The sequence below is a fragment of the Zalophus californianus genome, chromosome 15 (genome assembly GCF_009762305.2).
Source record: "Zalophus californianus isolate mZalCal1 chromosome 15, mZalCal1.pri.v2, whole genome shotgun sequence".
In the NCBI taxonomy this organism is placed as follows: domain Eukaryota; kingdom Metazoa; phylum Chordata; class Mammalia; order Carnivora; family Otariidae; genus Zalophus; species Zalophus californianus.
Genome location: NC_045609.1, coordinates 47,454,348 through 47,474,747, shown reverse-complemented (window position 1 = coordinate 47,474,747; position 20,400 = coordinate 47,454,348). Strand labels below are relative to the sequence as shown.

The following is a 20,400-nucleotide window of genomic DNA, read 5'->3' as shown; positions in this document are numbered from 1 at the left end:
TACCAGCTGATGACTTACCCGCTGAGCCTCACCTTTCCCATCTAACGGGAAAGCGCTAGTGTGCCAGTCTCATGGGATTATTGAGAGGATAAAGTTCAACAACAACAGCAACCACAAAACCTATTCTGACTCTTTTAAGGGTCCTGCGTGTACAATGACATGAGGTTAGAGTTACACATCAGCCTGAGGTCACAGAGCTGGGAAGTGTTAGATTTGGAAGTCACAGCATAAGGGAACACTCGAACAGGGAGACGGAGCAGTGCTTCTGGAGGGCCTCCCCACCAAGGAGCAGGCAGGGCACAGGGAACCCCGGAGGGAGGGCGGGGGTGCGCTCAGGGACCAGCCTGCAGCAAGCTGTTGGCATCGCAGGGTTAGGAGACGAGGACAGGAGAGGCTCTGGGAACTTGCGAGAGCTGCCGCTGTGGGAGAAGTGTCACCAGTGGGAGCCTTAGAGGAGAGACCCGGGCAATGCCAACCCAGGGGGCAGCAGGGAGGGAACCGGAACATTCATTCCTCAGCCCTTCCTTCTCCCCTGTCCTCTGGATGTCCTGCTGTCTTTGCTTGGCTCTCACCAACTAGGAGCCAGAGGGCAGGGCGTGGAGGGAGGTCAGCCATCCGGGCCAGTCAGGGTGGAGAGGGCACGGAGACACCCAGCACACTCAGTGCTGCAGACAGAGCCCGGTCTGTGGCGGATCTTGCAGGGCCCATACCCTTCCTACAGTGCTCCGGGCAGCCTCTGTGCTGTGCCTGAGAGCCTTCCTCTGCAGCATCTGCCTACCTTGTCAAGAGTGCCCAAGCTTGTCTCCCATTGCAAACCCTTGCCTATGCCTGTGAGATTGTGGGACGTGGTGCACATGTGCAGATGCATTCGCCCCCTTCAGGAGAATAGCGAGGAAGGCGCAGGCCTGTCATCTGGTCCACTCTCCTTGGAATTTGGCTTATGACAAATTCCCAACAGATGGGGGACAAATGTGTTTGTTTCCCAGCTGCTTTGCTCCCAACTCTTGGAGTTTGGAAGCCACATAAGCAGTCTCCAAGCCTGTCTTGACCCAAAGGCACCTCTGCCTGGGTTCAGGAGCATGGCAGGGAAGTGTGCCTTGAGCTGGAGGCTCTGTTAGTTCATAGGCAGGGTGAGGGAATCAAAGCAAAGGAGTTCGTTCAGGAGACATCCATCTCCTCCAGAGCCAACGGGGCCGACTGAGACACATACTCCAGGCCTCACACGCAGCCGCTGAGAACCCAGATCCCAGTCACCCTTGTCCCTCCTGGAGCGGGCCCGGACAGACTCGTGTGCACCTGCATACAGTGTCGCAAAACCCGACTGAGCTTTCAAGAGCTTCTCCGGGACACCTTCTGAGGGCCATACTGCTCACTGGCTCCTCCACGTTCTTATGTAATCCTCACTGCCAGTCTGGAATGACAGGCCCTATTGCTCCCGTTTGCAAGAGGACGCAGCTGAGGAGCTTGAGAAAGTCCTGAAATGGGCGTGCCGGAGCCCAAGCCCAGCCTGATTCCGAGGAAATTTCTGTTCAAGGAAACCTTCACCATCTGGGAGCCAGCCTTGCCAAGGAATTTTCCTTCAGCCTTCCATGGTAGTTGCTGCCAAGGTCCTTCCCAAACAGCAAGCATAGCTCCTGTAGCCCCTAGGGAGCTTGGCTTTATTACAGCAGGCTGGCATTCTGTAGCCCAGGCCGGGCAGGTCCTGCCCCATGGGGTGCTAGCAGCCAGGCACCTCCCAGCCACCACAGGACTGGGGACAGAGGACTGTGCGTGATGGGCCCGGGGTTACCCCTCACCTGGACCCCGGAGCCTTTGCACAGCGCTGCCCGAACCTTAAGGAGCAGACTGTTCACTGGGAAACCTGCTCAAATGAAGATTCTGATTCGGTACGTCTCATGAGATCATGGTGGGGCCACCACTGTTGGTGTGAGGCCACACTTTGAGTAGCAAGGCCTTACAGCTGGTTCTTCTGAACTCTCTCCTACTCTGTACCCATCTTTGTTATAAGAAATATTTTGAAAGGATCCCATTACTATCTTGAAAGGAAACTCAGAGATGAGATATGCTTCCTGTACCCACAGAAATACAATCAGGCCTAGACCTGCTTGTTATATGGACATTTTCTGGGTTTTCTGTCACTATGTGTGGGTTGGGCCCTCTGCATCCTGGCCACCTGGAGGAAAGCCAAGCTCTCTTGCCTATGTAAGAACCACAGAGCATCCAGGTCTGTAGGCTGCTCACATACACAGGGAAAGCCGAGGTGAGCCCCACACCTGCTTTCCCGCTCCTTCAGCAGGATCTGTCTTCAAAGAGGATATTGGAGCAGCCATCTCCATTCCCGAAGCGATCCCCTGGAGGGTGTTGAGGTAAACAAAGCCCAGCCCGGAAGCTGGGGGGCCAGGGACCAGCGTCCTTCTCTCTCTTCATTCCCACTGCTCTGCCTTCACCCCAGCCTTGTTCTGCCTTGTTTTCCTGGGGTGCTCATTATTCACCTGAGCTGGAGCTAATTGCACCCATGTGTTACTTGCTTTCCACTTTCTCTGGAGCTGGGAGTCTTCGTCCTGGCTGTTAGTCCCGGGGTGCCTGGAACTTTGTCCCAGGGCCTCTGCGGCTCTGAGTCACCCTGGAAAACACCAGTCCTGGTGGCCCAGGACCAAGCCCTGAGTTATTCCTCAAGCACACTGCTTTCCAGTGGCCTTCACTTGTTTGGGAATGAGTCCAGACTCGCTGCTTTGAGGGGACCCCAGCAATCCCCCAACCTTCTCTGTCTGAACTCTTACAAGGGCAGTTTGAAGGCACACTAGAACCAGGTGGAAGGAGAGGGGCTTAGCTCCTTTGTCGCTACTCTTTGTGTCTGTGAGATGTCAGTCTAGCTTGCACGTGCTGTGCTAGAACCCTCACACTGGAGCCAGGGCTTCCTGGAGCTTGCTAGACCCCCTTGTTCCCCTGCTGCAAACTTGTTCTCCATGCTTCCCCATGGCAATGGGGCCAAAGAGCCTATGATCTTTACTCCCAGAGGTACAGGGAAGAAGGAGTCTGTCACGGCCATACTCAGTGCAGGGAGGAGGCTCGGTGCAGGAAGGAGGCTCAGTGCAGGGAGTGGGGTGGCTGTGGATGAGGAGCAGAGGGGAGACCCTGGGGCCTTGGGGAAGTTGATGGGCTCACCTGCTTGGTGTCACAGACGCTTGGACAATCCCTAGCATGAGCTCTCCTCACCACACACTCCTGAGATGCAGACTTGGTTTTCAGAACGTGTGGGAAGGTTGGCTGGCTCTCGTGGGCCCACTGCCGCCTTGGGAAGCGGGCCCACCCTCCCTGTGCTGGTGCTTGTCAGCCTCCCCAGGAGCGTAGTGTGGGAGCACGGGACCTGGAGCGTGGATCCAAGCTCCTTTGCTTACAGAGTGGGTCTTTTCAGGCCCCGAGTAAACGTCCTGCGTCCCCAAGTGTCCTCACTGTAAAATGGGGTTAAGAGTTTCTCTTACTCGTACATCCACTGGGGATGCTTTTCCCAGTGTGGTGTGCCGGTCCTTGGTGTGGGCAGTTCCGGGGAGCACCTTCTCCCGGGTGCAGCTCACTTTCCAAACCACAACCTTCCATCACGGTCATGGTGACTGTGGGATGAGCCATCCCGACAGCAAGGGCAAGCAGAGCTACCCCACGCACTGTCCCCAGTAGAGATACACTGTAAGCCACGTATGTCATTGGACATTTTTGTAGTAGTCACATTAACAAGGTAAAAAGGTAAAAAAAAAAAAAAAAAAAAAAATCTCTTTTATTTAACTCATTGTATCTAAAATAGCATTTTGACAATATCAATAGAGAGATTCTGAATGAGATATTTTACATTCCTTTGTTAAATCCAGCATGATTTCATGCTTCCAGCACTTCTCATTTGGGACTAGGTGTATTTCGAGTGCCAGCCTGGGGCCCACGACTTCCATATAGGACAAGTCTCTAGACACACAACTTTATGTGCTGCTGCTTTCCATCAGTGCTTTTCGTGTGGCCATGAAATGGCTCTCTGTAGCAAGAGAACAGGTGATGGGAAACCCCATTCTCCTTCTCAGTTTACCACTTGGTGACCCAGAGAAATGGCTTCACCTGTCCTAGTGTTGGCGCCGGAAGCACCGTCAAGGCAGGGCTGCTTCCTGGAGGGCCTGGGGTTTTGGATGTGACATGACGGGAGCCCAGTTCTGTGTAAAGGGAAGGGCTGACGGGAAGTGGGGCACACCCCTGGTCTTATCTCTCCCCCCAGGGAAGTGCAAACGGTCCTTTTCCAGGCCACTGGGCTCCCTGCCGGTGCTGGGGAGGAGGCCGGGAGAGCACAGTGCTCAGTCATTCTGGCTCCTTCTGCAAACGCACGGGACCTTTTGCAGGGGCCTGTCGCAGTGTTGGCACAGTGTGGGAGATGCTTGGGGAACAGAGCAGAAATATCCATGGGTCCTATCTCAGGGTCTCTGCAAGGCCTGGGGTCTGGAGAGGGTGCAGGCAAATTAGGGGAAAGACCGGGGAGGGTCCGCTATTCCTTGAGGCCCCAACACTGCTCCAGGGCCTGAGAGGATGGGGGAGCATGGCTACCTCCACTCCAAGTCACCCGACTGGGGGTGGTAATGGTGACAGAGACAGGCCCAGATGGGGAGGACACAGTCTTCAGCCTGGACAGGTCATCTGTAAGGTTTGGCCCTGAGTTGGGGGCTGGGAGCAGTGTCACCCTGGCTGAGGAGGCAGAGAAAGGGTAGCCCCAGAGCCTAGAGGTGATAAAAGCAGTCCTTCCTTTTAGTCTTTAAAGTCCTAAAGATCCTAAGATCACCATTGAAAAAGAAGTGTGTCCTGAGTTTTCATTTCTGTGCAGTACGGTTGCGTTGTGTGGAGCCAGGAACCTCTGGGTCAAGTATGCTGGGTGGGAGGTCATGGCTCATGATGGAGACTGGCTCCAGGACCCCCCTTTATTGGCTTCCTTCTTTTCCTGGTCTCACTTTCCCCCCTCTCCAGTGGATTTGCTGGGATCGAGTCCCACATAGACTCTTTGTACTGAAATGCTTGTCTTTACAGGCTCTGCTTCTCGGGCAGCCCTAGCTCTGGAGTCAGCACTGATTAGGTTACATATATTTAAAGGTGACTCTGGGCAAGGGTTATTTCTCAGGTGCACGTAAGTCTTAATGTTTGGTATGCAGGATTACTTTTGGTTCCCTGGCAGTCCCTCTCATTAAAGGGACATCGGCCCTGTGTTTACCAGTCTGAGACCTTATAAACATCGGTCAGCAAGTGTTGGCTGAGGTGCATATGTTGTGCCCGGCACTGACCATCCTCACTGGGCTCCTGGTCTTTCTGAGTCAGCCCCCTCCCCTGTGGCCTGCCCTCCTGCTCCCTGGCTTCCTGATCTCCAGGCTGCTCACCTCACTGCCCCTGGACTGGATTTCCCAAAATACAGGTCAGTGCATGGATTCTCTAGGACTCTAGCCCCGGCTCTGCCCTGCCCAGCTGTGGCACAGTGGGCCAGCCATTTCTCCTGAGACTTATTCTCTGCATCTGTAGGAGCGCTAATACCAGCCCCCCAGTAACTCTGAGAATGGTAAGGAGTAGTTACAAGAGAGCTCTGGAGTCAGGCTGCCCAGTTTTGTCCCTTCCTAGGTGTGTTAGTTTGCTTGGGCTGCCGTAGTAAAGCTTCTGGGTGGCTGTCCTCTCCCTGTGTCTTCACCTGTCTTTCCTCTGCAGTTGTCTGTTTCCTAATTTTTTCTTAGAAGGACATCAGTCATGTTGGATTAGGGCCCACCCCAGTGACCTCATCTTAACTGAATCACCTGTTTAAAGGCCTCATCTCCAACTAAGTCACATTCTGAGGTGTTGGGTTTTAGGTCTTCAACATAAGAGGGACACAGTCCAGCCCATAACACCGCTGTGTGACCTTAGTCAAGGTCATTAATCTCTCTGTGCCTCAGTGCCCTCCACCGTAGAATTAGGTGCAATGACAAAGTTTTTGCGAAGATTGAATTCAAATGCAAAGTTGTGGTCTTCAAACAGTTTTGCTTGCATAGCACCTAAAAGCATTTCAAAAACTATGCACCCTTGAACATTTTTTGTTGATGTCTAAACTTTTTCATCATAAATGTAAATTGTTGCAAAGGAGGTAATTTCCAGGGCATCACAAATATTGACATCTTAAAATGAAATGGTTAAATCTCTTTACATCTAAATGTCATGAATTTAGTAACTACCTCTCTTTATTTAAAAAGACTCTATAGGGTACCTGGGTAGCTCAGACGGTTAAGCATCTGCCTTCGGCTCAGGTCATGATCCCAGGGTCCTGGGATCGAGTCCCACATCGGGCTCCCTGCTCCTTGGGAGCCTGCTTCTCCCTCTGCCTCTCTCTCTGTCTCTCTGTCTCTCATGAATAAATAAATAAAAATCTTTATAAAAAATAAATAAAAAGACTCTATGAACATGTTTTAGCTGTTAGAAATTGTATATCGTTACTTTTTCTCCTTGAAATTTTATCTTCAATCTACTTCCCCCCCAAATTTTATCCCACTTTAATACCATTTTTTTGTTTACCTTTCTCTGTAAAAATAATGTGTGTACAAATTTAAATTAAGAAAATTTAAATTTCCTTATTCCATAAGTTTCTAGGTAATATGTTTTTTTGTATTGAGTTATTAATAGTGCACAATTAGTAAGATTTGGAAAATGAGTACAAAACTAATCAAAACTCCATAGATATTATCAGTTCGGATAATCAATCATAAGAAGAACATTTTGTTGGAAATGTATTTTTATTAAAATAAATTTTTATTTTACTTCGTATACCCTTGCATGAATCTGCTTAATAACGGAATTCAGCATCATTTCTATTCCTACTTTTTAAAGTATGGAATTGATGCTGAACTCTATTACTAAGAATAGAAATGATGCTGAATTCCGTTATTAAGCAGATTCATGCAAGGGTATATGATCTATCATTGAACATGATGTTTAATACTCGACTGGCTGACAACTGGATTAGGTCATTATTTAATCCTTGTCAAAAGCAAAATATTGGAAACCTCTCTGCTGGTGAAAGGTTTAGTTGCCCAGTCATTAGTCATTTGCTTTCTCAACACTGGCCCCAGCATTTCAAATCATTTCTCATTTGGTGCCTCCTATTTTTCACCTTCATAGTATAAGTCAGGATGGGCAAGAGGTGTGCCTCGATTTTGTGGAGAGAAACAGTGCTGTGATGGGGAAGGGAGGGAAAAAGATAAAAGCTAGAGCTCAGGCATGTTTTGGGAGAATGAATTCTGAGGAAAGAACACCATGCTAGGTGAGGATCTAGAAACTGATTTCCTTAAAACTGCCCTTCCTAGGAGTGCCCACTGGTTTGCAAACTCCAGACAAATGATCACTGATTTATTTAATAAGCCTAGAGTCAGGCCAGGAACATACAAAGTGTTCAGTAAATACTAATTATGGTTTTATTATTGCTACATCTGTAAATTATCCAGCACAGAATAGGTGCTTAGTAAACAGGATGCAGAAAGAGTTCATGCACTAATAAGGGGTTGTAACAGGTAAACCTAAAAAGCCCTCTCTCCAGCTGAGACTCTGTCATGCTGGTCTGGAACCTGCCCTGGTCACCTGCAGGACCGATCACTGCAAGTGTAGTAGCTTAAAACAACAATGATTTTATTTGCTCACAATTCTGTAGGTCAGCGATTTCAGCGGGGCTTAGCTGAACATTTCTTCTGGTCTTCGCTGGAGTCGCTCCTGCAGCTGCAGCCTGCTGGTGGATCAGCTGGGGCCTGGCTGCTTTGGGGCCTCAGCTGGGATGACTTGCTTCTGTTCGATGTGGTCTCATCTCCCAGTAGGCTAGCCAGGCTTCTTTATGCAGTAGCAGAAGAGTTCCCTGCAATGAGAGAAAGAGCAAATGAGCAAACCTCAGAGCACAGGGACCTGTTATGCCTTTGCTTGTGACATATTGGTTATTGTTTCATTGGCCAAAGCACATCTGGCGGCCGAGCCCAGTGTGGGGCTGGAGTTTCACAGGGCTGTAGATAGACACAGGGAGGTGTGATTCGTTGGGGCCATCGATGTAATGATGCACAACCCAACTCTGTGGCCCATGGCTTTACTTCTATTTGAAGTGAACTCAGTTGTGAGCTTAGATTGGATACTTATTAGGATAACTGCCTAGGTATTCTTATTTTTCCTCTGCTGCTAGAATCTGTTTTTTTTTTTTTTTTTCTCAATGAGACCTACTGTGGAGGATGTCTTGCTCTAAGACTGTTTTTCCAAGGGCCCCCCTGGAAGAGCGTTGATCAGAGAACAAAAAGCCAGTTTACAGAGACGAGCATCTAAGTGGAAACAGGTTGTCCCCAAAGTCTTTCTCGTGACTAAGGCAGAGCTTCGAAGTTGGGTGACTGTTACTCCAGGACCTTCCAGGTTAGAACCCACCTTAACCTGGCTTGGAAAAAAAAAGAATGACTGTTTTGGGTTATCAAACTAGGAGGTCTGGGGTGTATGGTTTCATGCCTGGCTCAATCTAGGTGTGGAACAGTAGCGAGTCAATGTGGCGTCTGTGCTGTGGTTCTGCTCTACTCATCCAAAGAGAAGTATGAAAGCCCCAAGAAGAGGCTTGTACCAACATCTGGGCAATGCCTGGGCACCTACATTTCCTGGGGATTCCTGGAGCATATATATCTAAAGTAACATTTATTTACCATCTTCTATTTCTTTTCTTTTTACAGCGAGACATTATTTGGTGAAATGTCCTCAGAACAGGTAGGAATATTTTCTTTCTTTTTCAAATGAAACTCTTTGATATTTTACTTTCTATTGATATTACCAAGAAATTGGCAAAATTGTATCTTTACCTAAGGGTCTGCATGTTAGTCTGCAGATTGGCCTAAAAACATGTGTTCTTCATGCACTTGCATGTTTCTAGATTCCATACTCTGGTTATTACCCCCAGAGGGTCCAGAGAAAATATGGCTCATGCTGGTTCAACATACATGCTGGAGGAGTCTTGGCACCTGCTCCTGGAGGACTGTTTCCCCTCTTTAGGAAGAAACTAGCAGCTGGACTGAACCACTTTGATGCCTTCTGACCACAAATCCTCCTAATTCCCTTCCACCAGTGCCTGCTTGCCTTATGCCCTGCTCTGCAGAATGTGGCCATTAGAAATATATGTGCTGAGATGCTAGCCTTCTAGCTGGTGGAACACACCTCACAGATAACATAACAGTTATATGCAAACTCATAGCGTTTAGAAATTTGAGACTTCTGGTTCAGACACAATGGCATAGGTCAGTTTTTCCCTGCTCTTCCCTGCTAAGCACAGCCATAAACCCTGAAAATAATGTCAACCAAAGGAGGACTCTGAAAGGTGGTAAGAAGAAAATGATGAAAGACAAAGAAAAAAAAATTTTTTTAATTTTTTATTGTTATGTCAATCACCATACATTACATCATTAGTTTTTGATGTAGTGTTCCATGATTCATTGTTTGTGCATAAAAGCCAGTGCTCCATGCAGAACGTGCCCTCTCTAATACCCATCACCAGGCTAACCCATCCCCCTACCTCCTTCCCCTCCAGAACCCTCAGTTTGTTTTTCAGAGTCCATCATCTCTCATGGTTCGTCTCCCCCTCCGATTTACTCCCCTTCATTCTTCCCCTCCTGCTATCTTCTTTTTTTTTTTTCTTAACATATATTGCATTATTTGTTTCAGAGGTACAGATCTGTGATTCAACAGTCTTGCACAATTCACAGCGCTCACCATAGCACATACCCTCCCCAATGTCTATCACCCAGCCACCCCATCCCTCCCACACCCCCACCACTCTAGCAACCCTCAGTTTGTTTCCTGAGATTAAGAATTCCTCATATCAGTGAGGTCATATGATACGTGTCTTTCTCTGATTGACTTATTTCACTCAACATAACACCCTCCAGTTCCATCCACGTCGTTGCAAATGGCAAGACCTCATTCCTTTTGATGGCTGCATAATATTCCATTGTGTATATATACCACTTCTTCTTTATCCATTCATCTATCGATGGCCATCTTGGCTCTTTCCACAGTTTGGCTATTGTGGACATTGCTGCTATAAACATTGGGGTGCACGTACCCCTTCAGATCCCTACATTTGTATCTTTGTGGTAAATACCCAGTAGTGCAATTGCTGGATCGTATGGTAGCTCTATTTTCAACTGTTTGAGGAACCTCCATACTGTTTTCCAGAGGGGTTGCACCAGCTTGCATTCCCACCAACAGTGTAGGAGGGTTCCCCTTTCTCTGCATCCCCGCCAACATCTGTCGTTTCCTGACTTGTTAATTTTCGCCATTCTGACTGGTGTGAGGTGGTATCTCATTGAGGTTTTGATTTGGATTTCCCTGATGCCGAGTGATGTTGAGCACTTTTTCATGTGTCTGTTGTCCATTTGGATGTCTTCTTTGGAAAAAATGTCTGTTCATGTCGTCTGCCCATTTCTTTGATTGGATTATTTGTTCTTTGGGTATTGAGTTTGACAAGTTCTTTATAGATTTTGGATACTAGCCATGCAGTATCTGATATGTCATTTGCAAATATTTTCTCCCATTCTGTCGGTTGTCTTTTGGTTTTGTGGACTGTTTCTTTTGCTGTGCAAAAGCTTTTTATCTTGATAAAAAGCTTTTATCTTTTATCTTTTATCTTGATGAAATCCCAATAGTTCGTTTTTGCCCTTGCTTCCCTTGCCTTTGGCGGTGTTTCCAGGAAGAAGTTGCTGCGGATGAAAAGGTTCTGTCGAAAAGGTTCTGCCTGTGTTCTCCTTTAGGATTTTGATGGACTCCTGTCTCACGTTTAGGTCTTTCAACCATTTGGAGTCTATTTTTGTGTGTGGTGTAAGGAAATGGTCCCGTTTCATTCTTCTGCATGTGGCTGTCCAATTTTCCCAACACCATTTGTTGAAGAGACTGTCTTTTTTCCATTGGACATTCTTTCCTGTTTTGTCAAAGATGAGTTGACCATAGAGTTGAGGGTCCATTTCTGGGCTCTCGATTCTGTTCCATTGATCTATGTGTCTGTTTTTGTGCCAGTACCATACGGTCTTGATGATGACAGCTTTGTAATAGAGCTGGAAGTCCGGAATTGTGATGCTGCCAGCTTTGCTTTTCTTTTTCAAGATTCCTCTGGCTATTCGGGGTCTCTTCTGGTTCCATACAAATTTTAGGATTATTTGTTCCATTTCTTTGAAAAAAGTGGTTGGTATTTTGATGGGGATTGCATTGAATGTGTAGATTGCTCTAGGTAGCATTGACATCCTCAATGTTTGTTCTTCCAATCCATGAGCATGGAACGCTTTTCCATTTCTTTGTGTCTTCCTCAATTTCTTTCATGGGTATTTTATAGTTTTCTGAGTACAGATCCTTTGCCTCTTTGGTTAAATTTATTCCTAGGTATCTTACAGTTTTGGATGCAATTGTAAATGGGATTGACTTCTTAATTTGTCTCTCTTCTGTCTTGTTGTTGGTGTATAGGAATGCCACTGATTTCTGTGCATTGATTTAAAGAAGAAAAATCTTAAAAGCAACCAGAGAGAAACAGTGCATTACTTACAGGGAACACAAATTTGAATGACTGTGCAGTTTTCCTTTGAATTGATGGAAGGCAGAAAGAAGTGGCACATTTTCTTTTCTAAAAGATTTTATTTATTTATTTATTTTAGAGAGAGCAAAGGAGAGATATAGTGCATGAGCAGGGTAGAGGGTGGAGGGGCAGAGGGAGAGAGAGAATCGCAAGCGGACTCCTTGCTAAGCGCAGAGCCTGATGAGGGGCTTGATCTCATGACCCTGAGATCATGAGCTGAGCTGAAATTAAGAGTTGGGCACTTAACTGACTGAGCCACCAGGCAGCCCAAGAAGTGGCATATTTTCAAATATTGAAAGAGAAAAACTGTCAACTACAAATTCTATATCCAGCAAAACTGTCTTTTAGGAATAAAGGGGAAATAAAGATATTCTCAGATGAAGGGAAACTGAATGAATTTGTCACTATCAGGCCTATTTTAAAAGAAAGGCTAGAATAAATTCTTGAAATAGAAGAAAAAACCTTGAGACATTAGGAAGGAAGAAGGAACAGTAGCGTGGGAATATTGGTACATAAGTAAGCTCTTCTTTTCCTCATGAGTCTTAAAAATAATATTTTATAATCAAAACAAAAATTATAAAACCATCTGATACTCAGGAAGAGCATTAAGATATTTAGAAATGGGGAGGGGAAAGTTACCTAAATAGGAGTGAGCTTTTTACACTTCATTGAAAGTGATAGAAATTTGGTAAGTCACACATTTATTTATCATGCTCAAAGCAACCATTAAAGTGACTATGAAAAAATGCACTCAAAAACAGTATAGAAAAATAAAGCTAGAATCCTAAAATATGTTCCAGTAAATTAAAGGAACAGAGGGATGATAACCACAGGAAATAAACAGAAAACAGATAAGATGTCAGACTTAATTGCTAACATGCTGTTTGTCTTACATAGTTTAAAACTTAAACAGTTTAAATATATCAGTCCAATGATAGAGATTGACAGAGTGGATTTAAAAAAAACACAAACACCTACATGCTCTTTACAAGAAACTCACTTCAAACACAGTGACTTAGGTAGGTTGAAATAAAAAGATGGAAAAAGTTATACCACATAAACAATATCAAAACAAATCAGGAGTGGGTATACTAATAATATGATAAAATAGTCTTCAGGGCAGAGAAACTTACTAGAAACAAAGACGGACATTAGATAATGATGAGAGGATCAATCCACCAGGAAGATAAAGATCCTAAATGTATACACACCAAACAGGAGAACCACAAAGTTACATAAAGCAAAAACTGAAAGAGCTGAAAGAAGAAATGGATAAATCCACAGTTACAGTTGGCAGCTCCAGCAACCCCTCTCAGCAGCCAGTAGACCTTCTAGACGGAAGTTAGCAAGGGTATTGAAGATCTAAACACCACAATCAACTGACAGGACCAAATTGATACATATCAATCACTTGGACCACCAACAGCAAAACACTTGTATTTCCAGCCCCCACAGAACATTCACCATAAGATCTAGTCTATCTTAGACCAAATGTTGGGCTTTAAAACAAACCTCAACAAATTTAAAGCAATAGAAATCATATGAACATGTGGAAATGAAACAACACACTTTAAAAATAATACATGGATCAAAGAGGAAGTCTCAAAGAAAATAAAGAAATACGGAGAATTGGCCAAAAATGAGAATAAACATAACAAAACATGTGGGATGCATCTAAAGTAGTGCAGATGGGGAGATACATGGCATTAAATGCTTACATAAGAAATTAGGAAAGCCCTAAAATCAACAATCGGGAAGTCTCACCTCAGGAAATTAGGAAAAGAGCAAAATAAACCTAAAACAGACAGAAGGAATGAAATGATAAAGATCAAAGCATAAACTGATGAAATTGAAAATAGCAAGACAATAGAGAAAAATCAGTGAATCAAAATCTGGTTCTTAGGAGACTGCTGGGAGAAAATGGGTAAAGTGTACCCAGGATCTCTGCTTTATTTCTTATGACTGTATGTGAATCTACAATTACCTTCATAAAAACTTCAGTTAAATGTGAATTTGGATGTCCCTGGCAGATCCTGTTTTCAGCCCCAACAGTCCCTATACCTGACTGCTTTGTGTTACTGCTGCTGAATTTGGGATCCAGAGGAACCCTGTTACTAAAATCAAAATGCAAACTTCTTTTATTGAGAGTTTACACTCTACCAGATCGTCGTCTAGAGTAGTCCAACGGTGAAGAAAAGAGACGGAAATCCCTGCTTTGTGGAACTTGCCAGGCAGTGAGTGCAAATGCATGTGTCCCTGGGACAGATGTCTGACTATGGCCAACTGAGGAGATCATCAAGTCCTCTCCCCCAAAAAAGCAACTATAAAATTGAACAAAATCAACAAAAGTAACTATTCTAGCACTCTGGAAAGGCCAAAGGTATGTACTAAACTGAGAGGCTTTTATACTTGAAAAACTGCTGAGCTGCTGCTGACAACGGTGGAATTCGGTGGGGTTTTGGCCTCCAGTTGCTCTGATACTCTTCCTGGTTGCTTGGTGAGCTTCTTTCAGGGCAGAGGGTGCTGTGAGGACCCCTAGATACTCTGTTGTGATAGAAAGGGATGCATGTGACTCGAAGCAGTGTGCCGTGTTCATGTTCAGCAGCAGTGTCAGTAGAGGTGATCTTCTCAGGGGCATTGAGCAGGGAGGCCCAACAGCTCCACTAGCCTGAGCTTTTGGTCACAGCTGGGGCAAGTGCATTTCTAGCTGACGCAACACACATGTGCGGTGGCGAATGGAAAGCACCCAAAGGAAGAGAATAATACCATGCAGATAGTAACAATAAGAGAGATGGTAGCTAAATTAATATCAGATAAGAGATAAGATATAATTTAAGACAAGAAATATGACTAGAGACCAAGAAGGAAATTACAAATTGTGAAGGGTCAACACACCAGGTAGATACAACAATTATAAATGCATATGGGCCTGACAACAGAGTCTCAGCGTACATGAAGAAAAACAAAATTGAATAGCTGGAGACTGCAATGGTCCACTCTCAGTAGTTGATAGAATACCTAAACAGAAAATCAACAAGGGCACAGAAGATCAAGCAATTTGATTTGACGTGGAATACTCTACCCAATGACCACAAACCATACTTGTCAAGTGCACTGGAATATCCTCCAGGACAGACCATATAGGTAGGCCACAAAACAAATCCATGTAAATTTACAAATTTTATGTATATAAGAAATCATACAAAGTTTGTTCTCTGAGCAACAGAATTAAATAGAAATCAATGACAGAAAGTAATCTGGGAGATTTCCAAACGTTTTGAAATTTAAAACAACACACTTCTAAATAATACAAAGAAGAAATTACAAGACAAATTAGAAAATATTTTGAGGGGCGCCTGGGTGGCTCTGTCATTAAGCATCTGCCTTTGGCTCAGGTCATGATCCCAGGGTCCTGAGATCAAGCCCCATGTCGGGCTCCCTGCTCAGCGGAAGCCTGCTTCTCCCTCTCCCACTCCCCCTGCTTGTGTTCCTGCTCTCACTATCTCTCTGTCAAATAAGTAAATAAAATCTTTAAAAAAAAAAAGAAAATATTTTGAATTAAATACAAGTGAAAACAAAACACATCAAAACTTATAAGATGCTGCTAAAGTGGTGCTTAAAGAAAAAATTATGGCTTTAAATGCCTATATTAGACAAGAAGAAAGACCTCAAATCAATAACCTAAGCTTTCACCATAAGTAACTAGAAAAAGAAGAGCAAGTGAAATCCACAGTAAGCAGAAGAAAGTATATAATAAAGATTAGAACAGAAATCGATGACATGGAAAACACACACGCACATGCACAGAGAAAAATCAATAAAACCAGTTGGTTCTTTAAAAAGATCAATAGAATTGACAGATCTTAAGTTAGACTATACATGAAAATAAAAAAGAGAAAAAGCCAATTACCAAATCAGGAAGCAAAAAAGAAATCACTGGGGCACTGGGGTGGCTCAGTCGATTAAGCATTTGACTCTTGATCTCAGCTCAGGTTTTGATCTCAGGGTCATGAGTTCAAGCCCTGTGTTGGGCTCTGTGCTGGGTGTGGAGCCTACTTAAAAGAAAAAAAAAGGGTATCACTACAGACTCAACAAAAGTTAAAAGGATTATAGGAAAATATTATGAACACATTGATTCTAGCAAATTAGACAACATAGATAAAATGGAAAAATTCCTAGAAAGACACAAATCACCAAAATGGATTTAAAAACAAAGCTATAAAGTGAATAAACCTGTAATAAGTCAGGAAATTGAATTGCTAGCTAAAATCTTTCCAACCGAAATGGGCCCAGGCCCACATTACTTTACCAGTGAAATATATCAAGAGTTAAAGGAAATAATAATACCAGCCCTTCAAAAATTATTTTAAAATTTGAGAAAGCATGATCTTTTCAACAAATAATGCTGGGATAAAATACATAAAGAACTCTTACAACTCGATAATAAGATGACAAATAACACAATTAGAACTGGACAAAAAAGATTTGAATAGTTAGGTCCCTAAAGAAGATATACAAATGGCTAACAAGTTCATGAAAATATGTTCATTAGTCATTAAGAGGTGCAAATAAAACCACAGTCTGATGCCACTATACACCTGCTGCAATGATGATAAAAAGACAATGTCAAGTGTTGGTGAGGATGTGGAGAAACTGGAACCCTGTTTGTTGCAGGTGGGGATTTAAACAGGTGTAGCTGCTTTGGAAATCAATTTGGTAGTATCTTAAAACATTAAACATAAACTTACCATATGACCCAGAAAATCTGCCCAAGAGAAATGAAGACATATGTCCACGCAAAGATATACATACTGTTGTTCACAGCTGCTTTGTTCATTATAACTAGAAGTTGGAAACAATCTAAATATAGCCAACAACTGGTGAATGGATAAACACCATTTAGAAGTCCACTCAATAAAATACAGTTTGCTAATAAAAAGGAACAAACTGCTTATACATTCATACATTCTGCACATGGATGAACCTCAGAAACATTATGCTAAACGAACTAAACCAGATGCAAAAAATTACCTATGGTATGATACCATCTATTTGGAATGTCCAGAAAAGGTAAATTCATAGGACCAGAAAATAGTTGCTTAGGGCTGAGGTGGGAGAAGGAGTTAACTATAAATGGGCAAGAGGGAACTTTTAGGGGTAATAGAAATGTTCCAAAAATTGATTGTAGTGATGGTTGCACCATTTTATAAATCTACCAAAAATTATTGAATTGTATACTTAAGATCAATGAATTTTATGGTGACTGAATTATCTCTCCATAAAGGTGCTTGTTTCTTTTTAAAAGCATGTGCTCCACAGGGCCCTCAGGACTGGCATTTCAGGTGTGGGGGGGGTGGGTTATGGCTGGGGAGCTCAGAGGCTGTGAGGGGCCAGCCTGCCAGTGCTTCTGAGGATTTGCTTGCTTTGTGGGCTCCTGTCTGGCTTTTCATTGTTCGCAGGCAGTGCCAGGCCTTTGGGCTCCTGCCTGCCCCTCTTAAGTCTTACCCTCGGGTTGCCCCTATTCTGAGCTGGTGCTAAGGCTGGAAGTACAGTCAGAGTGTTCCCCAGCCTGGTGAGCAGGAGAGTTTGGTCTTCCCCAGGCCTGGGCTACCTCCCAGATATCAGGGATGACTACAGAGGCCCACTCAGATGCTGCACCTCTTCCAGCTGTGGCTTCCAGTGAGTCTGTCTGAGTGCCCGAGTCAAGCTGTCTCCATGGGCATGTCTCTTGTTGGACCAGCCCACAGATCAACCTCTGGAAAGCTCGCCTTTACTCCACTGCCCCCCAGGACCATGCAGAGGAGCCCTGCTGACTTGTATTCATCTTCCTGATCAGAGCCTCGGGCCAATTTGATTTCAGGCAGCCCAGATTCCCTGCCATGGTGCCTCGCTAGTGAACTGGTCAGTCCTTGCCTTCCAGCTGGTTCTGGCCAGCTCTGTGCTCTGCCTCCTGTCCCTGTCATGCCGGGGGGCTCCCAGATCCCAGCTCCATCTGTGCTCTGGCAGTGGGCGGCTGGGCCCATAGAGTCTCCAGCTATTATCAGCATCAGTGTTCTTCTCTGTCCTCTGACCACTTCCTCTTTCGGGAGAATGGGCAGAGAGCTCAGGGCCAGGGCAGGATGCTAGGAACGGAAACCCTCAGGCAGGGGAGGGTCCCTCAGGACGAGGCCATGCTGGTGCTGAGGCTGCAGTCACCAAGAGAAGGCCTGCCGAGTGACTGGGGCAGAACCTGGAGACCCTAGGGGTTTCAATGACTTGTTGCAAGGAGTTCACACAGAAGGAAAATGAGTCTCATCTTGAATGTGTGTCGTTCCCGAAGTCGGAAGTTGCCATCTCCTGGGAGGGGTGGCGATGACTTTGGGGCTGGGAAAGGCTGTTCCTTTCCCATGGCTAAGTGCTCTTCCGGAGCAGAAGGCTGGGCCAGAGGGAGCCTCTCAAGGTTCTGCAGGATTTTAATTGTGCCTTCCCCAGGGAAGGCAGCTCCCTGAAAGCAGCTCAATGGGTAAGCATGAAACTGCTCCTAAAGGTCCCGGAAAGTCAAATTTGAGATGAAATGCCACCAGTTGCATAGAGATGGGGTGTGTCCCCACACCATGATGCCTCTTCCATGGATCCAGATACCTTCTTTCTTGTAGGTCAAGTTCAAGAAGGTTGCCAAGAAGATGGACATGGGCACCAAAAAGGCAATTCCTAATCAGTAGATTTCTTGACCTGTTGCTTGTCCTCTTCTTATGGGTTTCAGATAATGAAGTATTTGCAAATGGGAGAAACTGAAGTGGGAGAAATCCCTGTGCCAACAACAGCAGTTACGAGACCGAAGTAATCCAAGCTTTCTTCATGTTTTCTGGCGCATACGCTTTCTTGTGCATAAGCAGGGGCACAGACTATTTATATGTTGGATAAATTACAGGCACAGGGTTACTGTGGTTTGTGAGCTTGGTTTAAAGCATTTTCCAGTTTTTTCTGAACCATCAGAGATTTTTTCTTTTAAACATACCCCTCCAGTCGAAGTATGGGATTTAATTAATAATTGATTTGTTCAGGATCTTAGCATGAAGGCAGAGATGATTTCAGAGAGAATGTAAACGTATCAGCTCTAAACTTAGATATGTACCTACTTGCTTCATTTTCATGGTATTGCAGAGTGGTGGTATTACAGAATTTGTTTCTTCTATGAAAGGTAATCTCCTGGGGTGTTTGAAGATTCTGGGGCCAGGCTGCCTCGGTTCAAATCTGGACTCTGACACTGAATGCTGTATGCCTTTGGTTAGCTGTTCGACCCCTCTGAGGAAACGGGGACAAAGGTAGCCCTAGCATGTAGTGGTGTTGGGAGGACTGAATGAGTTAGTCTGTATAAAGTGCTTCCAATGGTGAGCTCTATGCAAGTGGTTCTGTTATTATTCAGTCATACTTATGAGTGATTCTTCTACGTAGGACTTCTTGTAAGGCCCGTAGGGCAAGGATGAAATAACACACAGCCCACGCCCTTGAGGTCGGTGTCAAATGGGAGAACTAGAGAAGCAAAACCATGGCAGCACCCATGTGGTGCCCACACAGCTGATGTGGGCACCCAGAGGGTGCCGGTGGGTGGTAGGGAAAGCTTCCTGGAGATGAAATTTGGGCCAAATATTGAAGAAGGGGTAAGAGTGTTCCAGAAGAGGGTTGGGGGAGTGCAGCGCTCAGAAGTGGGGAGAGAGGGGTACAGCAGGTGGGAGGCTGGGGGTCTGGCGGCACTTGGTCCACAGGAGTGAGGTGCCCTGGAGATTCAGGGCAGAGCATCAGGGAAAGGAACCTTAGCAGGTGGCGGGGCCAGAGGCCAGGGAATGGGCACTGGGCTAAGCATTGCCACACACCCATCTTCATTCCTCACCACAGCCCCATGAGTGGGTGCTGTGATTGTCCCATTCTACAGGTGAAAACTGATGCACAAAGAGCATGGATGCTGGTGAGGTCTTTGCTGGGCAGAGATGGAGCCGCGAGGGATGCCAGCCCAGGAAGCGCAGGCTTGCTTGTGAGTGCTTCAGTGCTGTCAGTCGCACAGATGAACAAGGAGGAGACGCTCTCGAAAGTCAGGGCAGTGGGAGAAGTGGGAAGGGTATGGCCGCAGCTGCTGGCCATGGCCGCAGCTGCCCTCCATCCCCTTGACTTTGAAAGGTCAATGTGCTCTGGTCACAGGCATCAATTTGTGAATGCTTCCAACCATTGCTGTCGTTGGATTGGTTTTAGCCCACATACATGCTAAACGCCGTCCCCTCCGACCACGTTCACCCGAGCATGGAAGGTGGCGAGCGCAGGGATAGCAGACGCGGGCGTTATGTCTCCTGGCCCCCGTCCTGCATCTCTGACATCCTTGCTGTGCCTCTCATCCTCACCCCTTCTCTTGCCTCAGCTCTCAGGCTCAGGGCCCTTCCGTAGCCCCCAGGCAGAGGCAGGCATGAGGAGAGCCGGCCTGTGAGAGGGAGCCGGGTTGTTACTCCTCGCGTCACGTAAGGAACATTCCACCTGGATTTGGTGTCAGCCGGAGCCATGCCACCTGGCAGCTTGGTGACCTTGGGCTACTTCTCTGGGAATTTTTCACCCTCCACAAAATGGGTGCAAGTTTGCCTCTGTCCCTATAGCTCAGGGTCGCTTTGAGGATTCAAGGAGCTCTCAGTGGCTGTGGGCTAATTCCTCATAATTACTCACCGTGCGTCCCCGCACCTCCACTTCTGAACACTTTATGGGATTTATTTCGAATCCTCATAAAACCCTGCAAGGCACAAATTAGTGTCCCCGGACTAAGAACAGGAATAAAACTG

At 45.6% G+C, this 20,400-nt stretch overlaps 1 protein-coding gene across 3 annotated transcripts in view; it reads left to right on the top strand.

Moving 5' to 3' along the window:
- VSTM4 (V-set and transmembrane domain containing 4) overlaps window positions 1-20,400 on the top strand; it is a 99,142-nt gene that overhangs the window by 37,784 nt on the left and 40,958 nt on the right. For all 3 annotated transcript variants that reach the window (XR_003520381.2, XM_027596545.2, XM_027596546.2), the window contains exon 5: window positions 8,721-8,754. Coding sequence is in view for 2 of the 3 variants with exons in the window: in XM_027596545.2 (XP_027452346.1) it covers window positions 8,721-8,754 (34 nt within the window). In the remaining variant the exon portion in view is untranslated. The remainder of the gene's footprint in view (window positions 1-8,720; window positions 8,755-20,400) is intronic.